The sequence below is a fragment of the Callorhinus ursinus genome, unplaced genomic scaffold (assembly GCF_003265705.2).
Source record: "Callorhinus ursinus isolate GAN/ISIS: 27379988/994484 unplaced genomic scaffold, GSC_fseal_2.0 scaffold19, whole genome shotgun sequence".
Lineage (NCBI taxonomy): Eukaryota > Metazoa > Chordata > Mammalia > Carnivora > Otariidae > Callorhinus > Callorhinus ursinus.
The window spans coordinates 8,401,376-8,415,491 of NW_027397081.1; the positions used below are offsets into that span (position 1 = coordinate 8,401,376).

The window sequence follows — 14,116 nt, forward strand, 5'->3', positions numbered from 1 at the left end:
CCTGGGTGGCTCAGCCGTTAAGCATCTGCCTTCGGCTCAGGTCATGGTCCGGGAGTCCTGGGATCGAGTCCTGCATTGGTCTCCCCTCTCAGCGGGAAGCCTGCTTCTCCCTCTCCCACTCCCCCTGCTTGTGTTTCCTCTCTCACTATGTCTCTCTCTGTCAAATAAATAAATAAAATCTTAAAAAAAAAAAAAACCTTGAGAACTACCGTTTAAAAAAAAAGAGTTTAATGTCTGAGCCCAACAGGATTCCAAGGGGGAGGGCGGAGCCCCCTGCAGAGGACCAGATGAGGAACCTGTCCTGCATCTGGTGGGCTATCGGGTATCTTTTGGGACTTGAGGTTGGGGGATGAATGATCATAGCTCTGAGGTTGGTTGAAATAGGTGGAGTGAAGCGGGAGGCTGGAGATGGAGAAACACCCAAAAAACCAGCACAACAGCCAGGGAGGAGAAAACACAGGCTGGAGCAGGCTAGAGGTACAGAGAAGGGTAGTGAAGGGAACCCACAGAGGAGGCGGGACTGACAAGATTTGACAACTGGTTGAACACACAGTGTCAGTGACACACAAAATCATGCTGTGTCTTACAGTCACTGGTGCTTAGCTTCAGGGAGATACGACCCTTGGTCCAAATAAATTCAGAGACCTTCTCATCATTGCAGACCAGGCTGTATCTGACGAGAAGCTATTTGTTACGGCGGTTTATCAGGTCCCCTCAGCTCGTCCTGCAAGTGTGCTCAGGCACAGCTCCTGCCAGGAAGCAAGAATCCCCAAGTGGGCTCACCTACCTTCCCACGGGTAGGAATTCACCTTTAGCACCAATATACCAGCTCATTCAGTTTTTTCCCCAATCCCTAAAACCGCCTCTAATGGATTCTGGAATGGCTCAGGGAACTGACTGATTTCTTTAACTGTAAGGCTCAGAGTCCAAGAACCCTCTTCCGGCCCCGTGCGCCGCTCAGCAAATAAGCCCATCCCCCTCCCCTGCCCCGAAGAGATACTTTCAGCAACCTCGTGCTTCCTGGGCGGTCTAGTGGATGGCACAGGATGGCACAGCCTGAGAAACAACATAACTGCATGCCCGAAGGCCTCTCAGATCATCTCATTCACCCTCTCCCGTGACTGTGGCTCAGCCTCCCCCGGAAGCCTGTCCTGCTGCCAAAGTAGCCCCCCTGGGGTGCAGCCTCCAGACCCCTCATGCTCCAGCATGCCTCCAGCAAAACACCAGGATCGACTGAATCATTTTTCTCTGACCCAGCAGGCCCAGGCCTGCATTTTCTGCCATGCAAACTGAGGAATACAAGCTGCCTGTTCCATGTCCCTCCGGTGGAAACGGTCTATCATCCACCACTAAGCTTCCATATGCCCAAGGCCAGAGTATTTGCAAAACAGTTATTTTCAGATTTGAAGGGAAAGCTACGGCCATGAAACTAGCCACGTGCAGAAGGACTGGATGATGAGTGGCCGGGTCCCCTCGTTACACACCCCAGGCAGATCTCCCTAAAAGACAATCCAGCTGGCTTAGAGTGGCCGTATCTGGCACCTTCCCTGTCCTCCTCTGTATGTCAGGTCTACTTCGAGCCATCTGCACCCTTACTCAGTAACTACGATGGCCAAGGCCCCTCCTCTCTGCTCAGTCTTCATCGGGATCACTACAAACCCCTCACGAAGCAGAACCCAGAAAGGGGCATTCAAGCCACAGCAGCAGACATGGCCACCCTGAGCCACACCAGGTGCCACACCTGGGCCAGGTGTGGGCAGAAAAGGAACGTCTGTCTGCATGTGAGAAGCCCCCTGGTCCCACTGGGCAGGTGCTTATTCATGCCTAAAAGAAAGAAATGCTTCTCCTTTCTCTACTCACAATACTCGTGACACCAAATATGTGGGTTTTCACCCACCAAGCAATTCTCCAATTCGCAGCAGATGCCAACCGGGCATCCTACAATTTAACTCCATGTTGACACTGACTACCCAGAGTTAGTACAGAGCCCGCAGACTGAGGGCTCTGTCCCATTAGACTGCCCCCCACAACTTCAGATGCCAATTACAAGCCATAGGCTCTCACCTGTACTTCTGACTAGCAGGCTATCCATCAGGAATTCCCATGACCCCTTTCCTTGGATTCGATAATTTGCTAGAAGCGTTCATAGAACCCAGGGAAACAGTTCACTTGCTATTCCTGATTTATTACAAATGATGCAACTGAGGTTGCCTTCCAGGCATCTTGATGTGTTCACCAACCCTTCAGCTTTCTGGACCACATAATTTAGGGGTTTTCATGGAGACTTCATTATGTAGGCAAGATCGATATTAACTCAGTCTCTGGTCCCTCTCCCCTCCCCAGAGGATGGAGTGCGGAGCTGAAAGTTCCAAGCTTCTCATCATGGCTTGGTCTTCCTGGTGACCAGCCCCCATCCCGAGGCTACGCAGGTGACGAAGCATCACCTTGATAGAGCAAAAGATGTTCCTGTCATCCAGGAAATTCCAAGGGATTTAGCAGCTCTGGGCCAGGAACTGGAGTCAAACACCAATATCAGAAAAAGCAAAATGCTCCTAGCACACCTGTCATTCAGGAAATTACAAAGGTTGCAGCATCTCTGTGTCAAGAACCCAGCGCAGAGACCAAATGTGTATTTCGTATCGTGTCGTGTCACGTGCCCATTCATCTCTCCATTTAAGAGGCGTGTGTTGCTGCACATATTCCTCAGTCTCCCAGTAGAAGCCTCCCCCTTCTGCTCATGCATCCCTGTAATAAAGGAGCCCCTGGGCCCCTATGCATTATGCCAAGGGAGCTCAACCACTGAATCACCTGCTCTCTTCAACCATCCCTCAGTTGGGGGATCCCTCAAGGATAAGCCAGAAAAGTAGGAAGTCCTGGAATAAAGGCAAGGTGGGCAGAAACAGAGGGTGCCTTGGTCCCCATTTTGGCATGCCTGCTCCAGGGTCCCTCGCACCTGCCATGTACACCCTCACCCACCATAACTACCTTATAGCAAATTTATCAGTGAAGTCCCTGCCAAGTTGTCAGGAGCTACCCAACCACACAGCCGGTGCCCAGCCCTGGAGTGAATAAAAAAGCTGATACAGAAATACTGTGGTTGGAATATCTGAGGGGTGTTCCCAATACAAGATAAAGGAGACAAATACTAATCGTGCCTGTGCTATGTGGATTTGTGTTTATTCTGCCAAAACATACCCTTGTTTCACCCTCTTAACAGGCTGCCCCAGACCATCATCAGACCTCTCTCTGACCCAGCAACTTGTCTCTGGCATGCCATATTTCTGAACCCACCAACAACTGAAGCAAACACAGACAAAACTTACCGCCACACCCTTCCAGCAACAACCATCCACTCAAATCTGCAAACTCTCTTTTCCTTGGGATAAGAAAACAACCTTTCTGGGATCTTTTTTTAAAGTGTATTTAATTCTATGTAAACAATTCTGGAGTTGTATGCAAATACAGCAAGCCTACCAAATAAAGGGTGTTTTAAAGCCGAAGCAAGTATCTGTTGCAAATGAATGCATTCCAGCTTTTCCAGTGACATCTAATATCCGAAATGCCTCTGCAGGATTCTGGACATTTCTACATTAACTTTGCTTAGATAGATATAAGATTTTCTAATGATAGAAAAGATAATAAGATTTTCTAGAGATAGAAAATCATGGTGTCTTTGAGTTTTGGATACAGGACCAGCCTACAGGGAAATGGTTACAAACTCCAGTGGTGTGTTCAACTCGTGGAAAGAGAGAGGTATACTCGTGGTGTCATTTCTTTACCAGACAGAGTAACGGGATCTCCTCTGATATGCTTTCTCTTTCTTGCTGCTTGTACCCAGAAACTGTTGTTTCTGATGGATTCTACAACCGGGTTCTGCGTGGCCGGCGACCCCCTGTGGCAGCGCCCTACTGTGGCGACCACTCACCGTATACACAGCCAAGTGCTGTGGGAATATTGAGAAGAAGAGAAAGACAACCTGGTCGGGGATGAAGGACGAGTGTGCAAACCACTGACCGGCATAGAGAGCACATAAAATCAGTGCCATTAGAGAGATTCAAGCGAGAAGCACCATGAAATGGGCCATTAAATCCATCTTGGTAAAGGTAGCCTTGGCTGTGAATCTTGAAAAATTTGTAGAATTTCAACCACACAAAGTGAAGGAAGGGTGCTTCAATTTAACGGAATACTATAAACAAAGGTAGGCAGATGGGAACGTTGATGACTTACTTGAAAACCAACATTTATAGGGAGAGCGGGGGCCGCCAACCTTCAATATTTAGTAAGAATCACATGGGGGCAGGGAGCTCACTTAACATGCAGATTGCCCAGCACGATCATCAGATATTCCAACTCAGCAAATCTAGGAGAGTCTCCACTTTCTAAGCATTGCAGGTGATTCTGAGGCAGGTGGCGAGGACCCCACAGTACGCTGGGATAAAGACTGTGTGGAGGGAAGAAGTGATAGACATAATGGAAGGTGGGGTGGGCCCAGATCATAGGGGGCCTCAAATGCTGTGCGAAGCAGGTTCGGCTCTATCAGCAGTGCGTGTCATATCCATGTTTTAAAATGGTTCCATCCTACTCGAAAGGTCTAAAATCTTCCAGTGCAATGTGGACGAGAATCAACATGCTTGGGGAATTTATTGCAGAAACAGTAAATTTCACTTAAGGATGTTTATTTTATTTTACAATAGAGCTATTCAGCTAGAGGAGTAAGAAAGAATAATTGGGATGACCCTTGCTTGAAAAAGAATACAGATCACGGGGTTATAGGATCAGTGTAGCTAATGGCTTTTTGTCTCATTCACTGACAGGGGTGAAGGAAACAGGTGCTGGAAACTGCGAAATTGAGACAAATTTTGTCTTTTTGGTTTTCTTTAGAAATGTGGAGACCATAAGAGGTGTATTCTCTCCATTAGAGAAGTGCAGATACAAAGTTTTCAAATCTGTGCATTAGAACACTCTAGAAACCCATTTATACTACAGATGTTCTTCCAGAGGATCAGGTCTCAAACCATGTGGTCTCGGAACCCTTTTACTCTCTTATAAATTATTGAGGACCCTAATGTTGAGGACACTGCTTTTTTAAAATATGACTTATATCCACATATATATATTTTATATTGGAAATTAAAACTAAGAATTAAGAAAAGATATTTACTATTCATTTAAAATAACAATAATGAACCATTACATGTTGATGTTAAAAAAAAAACCTTTTAATTAAAAATAACTATGCTTCCCAAACAAACAAACAAATTTATTGAGAAGAGTAGCACTATTTTATGATTTGGCAAATCTCTCCTGAATGTCTGGCTTCACAGAAAACAGCTAGACTCTCTTGCATCTGCTCCTCCATTCATATATCACATGTCACGTAGCCTCTAGAAAACTCTTCTGTACATTCACGAAAGAATGAGAGAGTAAAAGGCAAAAAGGTTAATAGTTTCTGAAATTGGTTTAGGCTTTGCAGACCTCCTGAGTCAGTATTCAGGACCCCTGGGGACGTTCAGATCCCGCGGATCTGAAATGGGGTAAGAGCATGTGACACGGAGCCAGGGTGGAGGACTGCCAGATGATACCTATTTCAAGCCCTGAAATTCCAAGTCTCATACCAATCCAGACCAAACTAACGCTATTCAGGACTAGGAGACAGAACCAAAATTAGGTTAAGCAGCAACTGTGGGTCCTTGAAGATGAATAAGGGAAATGTCAGAAAGTACCTAAAATTTGGCTGTTTGGGGTTCTTTGTTTTTGTTTTTGTTTTTTTCTCTAAAGGAGTTCCTGACACTGAGTATTCCTCAAAAAAGACTGTTTTTTTTTAAATAGTAAGTTTGTTGTTTTTTTTTATAATTTTTTAAAGGAAGGAGGGGCAGAGGGAGAGGGAGAATCTTTCATTTGAAATCAATTTAACCTAACATATAGCGTAATAGTTTCTGAGGTAGAATTCAGTGATTCATCAGTTGCATATAACATCCAGTGCTCATTCCATCAAGTGTCCTTCTTAATGTCCGTCACCCAATTACCCCATCCCCCCACCTCCTCCCTTCCATCAACCCTCGGTTTCTTTCCTATGGTTAAGAGTCTTTTATGGTTTTTCTTCCTCTCTGATTTCATCTTACGAGAGGGAGAATCTTAAGTAGGCTCCCTGCCCAGCTCAGAGCCTGACATGCGGCTGAATCTCACGACCCTGAGATCATGACCTGAGCTGAAACCAAGAGTCAGATGCTCCACTGACTGAGACACCCAGGCCCCCCAGTATTTCAGAAGCTTCTGAATTAGAATTGGATGGGGCCAGGCATAGGTATTTTTACCAGGTCCACTGCTAATTCTGAGGTACTGCCAGGTTTAGCAGCCTCTGGTTTAGATCATATATTTGTTTTATATATACTAAGAAGGCTATCCAATTGTATTAAAATGTATTCATTTGTATTCATTTTGATTTTTTTCTTCCTAGAAATTCTATCTATATCTGAAAGATGCCTCGTTTTTAAAAATTATCTACCCACAGTCTGCGTATTACAGGCATAGAACCCATATTTCGTACCAGGACGTAGGAGCTTTTTCATATGCACTATTTTTTAAAACCTAGCTCTAAATTAAAGAAATAGAAAATGCCACTGCTATTCACAAAACAAATAATGGATTCCTTGTTTCCATAATAAACTTTTAAGGGAGTCTGTTCCTAATGGAAACTCGTTGTTACTAAATAAAAATCTTCTTGGGGAAGAAAAAAGTACCTTATATATAATCTACATTGGGGATGCAAATTGTAGAGAAACAGACACCAAAGGATTTGCATGTAATCAAATCTAAAGCAAGTCATCTCAGAAGCATCACTACCATATACAGAAGCCTTTCCCATCAGGATCAGGCTTACCTTGCCAGAGATCCCTTATCAAGGAGCACACGATATTGACCAGATATCCGGCATTGCTGCTAAGAAGGAAATTCACCAGAACCATCCAGAATGGAAAGTGGTGAGTCAATGTCAATTATTACAATCTTTAAAAAAAAAAAAAAAAACTTTAATAGTCCTAATGTTTATTTTTGACATCACAAAGTCATAACGTGAAGCAAAGGACAAGAAGAAATACCCCTAAACTCTGGCTAGAACATATAAAACTATAAAAACACAGACCAGAGACTGACAATTTAGAATTCTTGGTAATGTTTTCATAATTCTAGTTGCATTGAATTGCACTAATTGTTAGGTTTACCTTTGCTGCCTAGAGTTTAGGCAGGTACTTATTTTGAAAGATCAACTCTACTGAACGTTATTTTTATAAAACGGAGACTTAGGTATTGCAGCATTCCTTTCCATGATAGTGAAATGTTGTGTTAAATGGAACAACTTCTGGTAAGCTCTCAATTATAAGGAACGTGCAGAAGAATCCACTTTTATATAGAACTTGAAGTATCTTTTATTCATGCATCTTGTTTTAGGTTCTTAGTCTAAGAATGAAGGACATGCCACGTGCATGTGATAGGGAAGAGCCTGAGCTGTCAAACTGTCTACAGATCTTTCCCAATTTGTTCGCTCGGAGGATACAGATTTTAGTGTCAACCTAGAGTAAAACCCACCTGTTCAGGAACAAATCTGAGATGAAAAAAATTAGAATTTTCAGTGTTAATAAATAATGACTGAATATTTCAAAAATGCCTTGTAAAGTACCTTGAAAGAAAAATTAATATTTTTTAAAATGCTCCAGCTCTTCAAAGTCTGATCTCAAAAAATAAGATGATAGAGCTGTCACATAAGAGCACCTGTGAACTGCAGGCTGGAACGGGCAACTGACAGAGTGCTGAGGTTTGCATCCACCTGGGAGACTTCGGGCAGGAGGTGGGTTTGGGTGCCTGGGGAGGGGGCCGTGGGTGCCTGCAGTGTGGGCGAAGCAAACTCCTGCAGAATCCTAACACCTTAACTAAGTTGGCCTCTCTTAAAAAAAGTTCAGTCTCTCTTTCCAGTTGAAGCTTTCATAAATAGTGTATGTTATTTTCTGCTGAGTAATTAATATTTGCACATTTTATTATCAGTCGTGGAACTTGCCTTTCCTTGTATTCTCCTGGAGGCTTCCCATAGTGAAACTAGTATGACATCTGCCCCCCAGATCAGCAATGGAACCACGAACACCAAGCCTCTAGTGGGTGTAGAGCTAGGACTTTGTATTCCTACGTGGGTATCTGTGTCCCCTTCTCATGCTCAGCAAGGCAGGCTGAGCTGGCCAGTGGGCCAGAGAGGGGCACGTGAGCTGGAGGCTGAGCCAACACACTGCATTGACACCGGACCGTCCGGGACCTCGTTCTTGGCCCTTCCCTGACAGGCGGAGACATGGAACAGACATGGACACTGCCCATGAATAATCCATCGTTCAGGATTTTCCTTCTAATCTGTCTTGAGGGGGAATGTGCCAATCCATACCAGGAGGGACTACAATTCAGAGAGACATCATCTATTGTCTTAATTTTTCCGTTGTCAAAATGATGTGACTCAAGATATGTATTGCTCCTTCCTAAAGCAATGGGATGGTTTTCTATTCTATTCTTTTTTTATTTCAAGCTCTCTCCATTCCCTTACCTTAGATAGCAAGCGCCTGCTTAGAGAATGCAAGGAAATGTATTCCAGAGAGTGTCATCAAAAATAGTAAAATAAGAAAGTGCTTCAAATAAACGTCATAAATGTATTGATATTTAATAACTAAAAACAGTTTACGAATAGCCTGCATTTTAAATATTCTATTTCAGAATATATGTGTTTGTTTTGATGGAGAAAAATGTTTAATTTTCAAAAACAATAAAGCAACAGCACTATTAAGTATACTATAGGCCAAATTATTTATCAAAATAAACAGCAGTAAGAAGACATGGCTGAGACAGTTTGCTGAGTGTACATAACCACAGTACAGCAGTACAAAATTTTTTTCCAAATTCTAAAGGATAAGTTGATTCTTCTTAATAAATTTGCTTGTGCTTTCTCTCGGGAAACACAAGTCTTTGTTTTCTCAACAACTGATCTGAATGCAAGTTTGTATCTAGAGTATTTGAATAAAAACTCTTAAGCATCTCCTGGTTTATGCAGGTGTGGATTCTTTAAATAGCGCACCGGGGGAAAGAAATGTTTGGGAGAAGGAATACTGGTAGAATTTTTAACTCCTCTCTAAAAAGGACAGGTTAAAGAACTTTCAGAATTCTCGAAACACGAAGAATACTCCAGGTGATAGTTTAAAGAAATTGTACCGGGTTCCATTGCTTAATTAAAACGTATTTGAATTCGTTTTTGGTGCTGTGTCAAATGTAAGTATTTGCTTTTTTGTAGCACCGCTTCAGAGCAGGGTTCGTGCCCCTCTGTCCCCATCTGCCTACCACCCACACCCCCATGAAGCCCTAGAGAAAAGATTTCATCCACCCCTCTTACGAAAATGCTGTGTCCCCCATTCTGAATATCTCTACCTTTCCAAACCCTATGGTCTTTCTGTGCCTTCATTTTCCTGTAAGACATTTTATTTACTCCACAAGTATTTATCGAGCATGTATGAGGTGCCAGATTCTTTTTTTTCCTAAGATTTTCTTTATTTATTTGAGATAGAGCAACAGCGAGAGAGAGAGAGAGAGAGAGAGAGAGAGAATATGAGCAGAGCGGGGGAGGGGCAGAAGGAGAAGCAGGCTCCCCACTGAGCAGGGAGCCCAATGCGGGGCTCGATTCCAGGACCCTGGGATCATGACCTGACCTGAAGGCAGATGCTAAACCGACTGAGTCACTTAGGCGTCCCACGAGGTGCCAGATTCTTGACAACACTGATTATTCCTTTCTCTATGCTATGTGTTTCCTTGATGTTAACACTCTGGTACGTTACATTTCTGATCTCTCGTCCCCGCTCCCACCTTCTCTGTCCCCTGCCTTCCCCTGGGCATCAGAACTGTAGCGGCTTCCAAGGCTCCATGCTTGGATGTCTACTCTTCTATTGCTACAAAGTTTTCCTTAGAGAACTTTATTTTTGTAGTTCTAATTAATATAGTTTTAAAGGTGTTTCTTAGAAGTGCTGGTCAGAGCCCCCAGCTTGTCTGTAGGCTATTTGAGTCTGATAATGCCCCTACAACCTAAAAGTCCACATGTTCGAAACTGAATTCTTATTTCCCCATGAAAACTGACTCTCTTCCCTGTCTTCTTGTTTGTTTGTTTTTTCCTTAGTCCTGGTGGTCATTTTTATTGTGTGTATGTATGTGTACGTGTGTGTCTGTGTGTTTTCTTTTGAAAGTTCTCTTAAATCTGTGCTTTCCTCATCATTTCCACTCTTTCTGGTTAGCCTCTGTTTTACCTTATCCCATTCTCTCTGCTTCCTCATCCCCAACCCATTCTAGGGCTCCATCCTCAGATTAACCTTCCAAACCGGTATTCTAAATCTTCTCTCAAAATGACAAAGTCACAATACTCTCCTGTTCAAAAGGTTTAGTGGTTTCCACCACCTACAACATAAATCATAATTTTTTACACTCTGGTTTTCAAGACCTTCAGCATGTCCATTAATCTCAACTGCCCCTGCAAAAGGACGCTTTCGACAAATAATTACGAAAACTTACTATCCGCCAGGTACCATTCTAGGCATTGACACGTGAGATGTTTCAATGAGTAAAAACAAGCAAATATCCCCACCCTCGTAGAGCCTATGTTTCAGCAAGGAGCAGACAGACAGCAAGCAATAAACTTAATAAATAAGGAAATTATATAGGTCATTATAAAGTGACACGTGCTACATAGAAAGAAAAAGTAAAATGGGGTGAGGGGGACTAGGAATGTTTTATGGGAAAGATGCGACCTTAAATATGTCCTCATTGAAAAGATGACATTTGAGCCAAGATGTGAAGGGGACAAGGGCATCTAGCCATGTGAATAACTGGGGGAAGAATAATCCAGATGGAGTGGACAGCCAATGCAAAGGTCCTAAGGCAAAAGCAGTGTGCTTGGTGCATTCAGAGACTGGCGGGAGTACAGTGAGCAAGGGGAGAGAATTAGGAGATGAGATCAGCGGTATCATGGGACAAGGTTCCATCGAGCCATTTTAGGGACTTTGGTTTTACTCTGAGTGAAATGGGGAGCCATTGTATTGCTCTGAGAGGAGAAGTGACACAATTGTGCTTTCTTGTCTGACTCCTGGGCTGATAACAGACCAGGTCTAGGGTGAAAGGTACTGAAGGCTGTTGCAGTAATCTACATGACAGATGACCCGAGATTGAGCCCGGATACAAGCAGTGGAGAGAGAGGAAATTCAGCAACTTCTGGATCTATTTTGTAGGTAGCCCCATCATGAATTCCTAAAGGACAGTTTGCAAAGCAGGGCAAAAAGAGAAGAGCGCAAGATGATGCCTAAAGCTTTGGGACCGAGCACCTAGAAAGGTAGAGATGCCACCAACTGAGAAAAGAGACATTTCCAGATAAAGCAAATGCAGAGGGAGAATGGAGTTCAGGTTTGGACCTGCGGAGTTTGCAATGTCTCCTGGACATCGGAGTGAAGATGGATATCCAAGTCTAAAGTCCGGGCTATAGGATATCTATTTGAAATTCATGTACATGGAGACGGCATTTAAGCCCATTAACTCCCATTAGGCTAGTTCCTTCCCTTTCGGCATGTGCCTTGCTCCTCCCACCTCTGTGTTTGTTCACACCATGCCTGATGCCTGCAAAACCTTTGTCCCTGCTCCTAACCCATCCACATCCTTCTGAGTCCAACCTGAACCCTGTCTCTTCCCACAAAACTGTCACCGACCACCCAAAGTGTGCTCTTCTCCTCCCCTCCCCTTTCACACGTGAATATCTCATTTCTCTCCCTAAAATAGGATCTCTTTGAGGACATCTGCTATATGTTCTCAACTTATTTTGCATCCCCTGTGGCATTTGGCCCATACTTTGTACCAAGTCGGTGCCAACTGGTACATAAAACTGATTGTTTATGACAAAACTTCAGAAGTTTTGATCTGGTTATTTGCCATCTCATGAACATTATCCCTCTATTAATTACCATGTGGTTCTTTGTTAAACTTATATAAACTAGGTATATTTCTTCTAGGCTTTTTGGCATACACATAAAGCACAAATTGATGAATCAGATTGAAATCATCAACCCAAAAGCCCTGCAGGAAAAAGTGAAGCCAAGACCGACTGCAGACAGGCAAGGATCCAGGCTGGACCTTTTCAGTTCCCAGCCCTTTCTCTTTCTCAGACCTGCATCCATGCCCACCATCAATCACCAGATGGTCCCCTTTTCTCTCAGCCAGGAATACCCAGATTAGAGTTGGCCCCCACCTGAAGAGGAACCCTATAAACTCCTCCCTGTTATGTATACCTGAGGTTCTCGAACTTCAGAAAACATTAGAATCACCTGGAGGGCTTATTAAACCATGGCTTGCTAGCCCCAGCCCTAAAGATTCTGATTCAGTACATCCGGAGTAGGGCGTGAGACTGTGCATGTCTAGCAAGTTCCTAGCAATGCCGGTTGCTGCTGGCCCAGGGATCACACTGTAAGGATCACTGGGGTGCCTTCTCACTTCGACCTCTCTGGCTTTGCCCCCTGTCTTGTACTGTTAGTGCTTGAGTCACTCTCCTCCTCCAGGCTGCTTCCCGGCATACAACAGCTATCTCAGCCACGGACCAGGCCACCTGGCCACCACCACTCTCCAGTCTGTCTTCATCCCAGTCTCAGGGACTGAGAGCCAACTTATGCCCTTGCCCGCAACTTCTTGCTTCCTCTTCAGCCTCCTTTCATCAATCTCTCCCCTTTTCCTGAATCTTTAATCCCTTCCTCTGACCTGTTCAACTACCCTCAAATCTCTGCCATCCATAAATATACAGATATAAAAATATAAGCAAACCTCTCCTTGACCCTATAGCTCCCTCCAGTTATCATCCAACACCTGCTTCCTTTTCTCATTCAAACATCAAGAAGAAATGTCCATCCCTGTCTTGGCCCTTGACATGATGATCTGGCTTCTAGCTATACTTCCAGAGCTTCTCTTGCTAAGGTTGACATCACGCACTGGATGGAAAGCAGTGAATGCTTTCCTGTCCTCATCTTCCTGGACCATTCTCTCCTGCCTTTCATACTTTTCCCTTCTTTCTTGAAATCTCTTCCCCTGAATTCTGTGGATGCCTTATTCCGCTGGTTTTGCCTGGTTCTTCTCCAACTATTTCTTCTATGTTATCTTCTTCATTTCTCTCTTCCTCCTCTGACAACACTTCAAATCTGGACCTTCCCCCAGGCTTTCATCTGTAACGTCCATCTCTACTCCAGAGCTTCCCCAACTAGTGTGTCGGGAGTTGGCATTATAGGAGTTCCCAAGAGGTCGATCCTCTGGGGCCGCCGTAGCAGCCTGGCTGGCATATCCCGGTGTGCCGGACACACAGTATTGTTCTTAAGTGTGCCATCACGTGACGCTACCTTTCGAACCCTCCCCCGGGGAATTCCATCCTCTTTCCTGGTTTCATTACCACCACATCATGATGGCTCCAGAACTTATGTACCTAGACCGATCCCATGGGGAAAACTCGAGAATCACCCTTGAATCTTCACTCTTCTTTCCCTCCCACCTGGAAATAATTTTCAAATGTCTGCTCCTTGCCCTCCTATCTACCACTACTCAGAACCCATTGTCTCTTGGCAGGGGGGTTCAGTTGGTCAGTTGGTTAAGTGTTTGACTCTTGATTTCAGCTCAGGTCATGATCTCAAGGTCATGAGACTGAGCCCCAAGTTGGGCTCTGTGCTCAGCGTGGAGTCTGCTTAAGATTCTCTCTCTCCTTCTCCCTCATCTCCCTTCCCTCCCTCTCTAAAAAACAAACAAAACAAAAACAAAAACGAGCCTATTATCTCTTGCTTGACTTCTTCTAGAACCCTCCTGACTGATCTCCCTGTGGCTTTGTGATTCTTAAATCCACCCTCTAAACAGCTGCCAGAAAAGTCTATCTAAAATGCAAATCTAACCATACTGCTCCCTTGCTTAAAAGCTTCCAAGACTCATTGCCCACAGGATGAAGTCCAAACTCCGTTACCCACCAGAAACTTCATGACTGAGCTTATTTGTTTCCTCTTCCAGCCTTACTTCCTCCCTCACACACCTGGATCTGTTC

At 44.2% G+C, this 14,116-nt stretch overlaps 1 protein-coding gene across 4 annotated transcripts in view; it reads left to right on the forward strand.

The window, feature by feature from the left end:
• POU2AF2 (POU class 2 homeobox associating factor 2) overlaps nt 1-14,116 on the forward strand; it is a 65,686-nt gene that overhangs the window by 4,717 nt on the left and 46,853 nt on the right. For 2 of the 4 annotated variants that reach the window (XM_073903716.1, XM_073903718.1), the window contains exon 1: nt 6,864-6,980. The exons of the other annotated variants lie outside the window; for them this stretch is intronic. In XM_073903716.1, coding sequence (XP_073759817.1) covers nt 6,971-6,980 — 10 coding nt within the window. In that variant the 5' untranslated portion in view covers nt 6,864-6,970. Of the gene's footprint in view, nt 1-6,863; nt 6,981-14,116 lie in introns of those variants that run through there. 4 annotated transcript variants of the gene reach the window in all.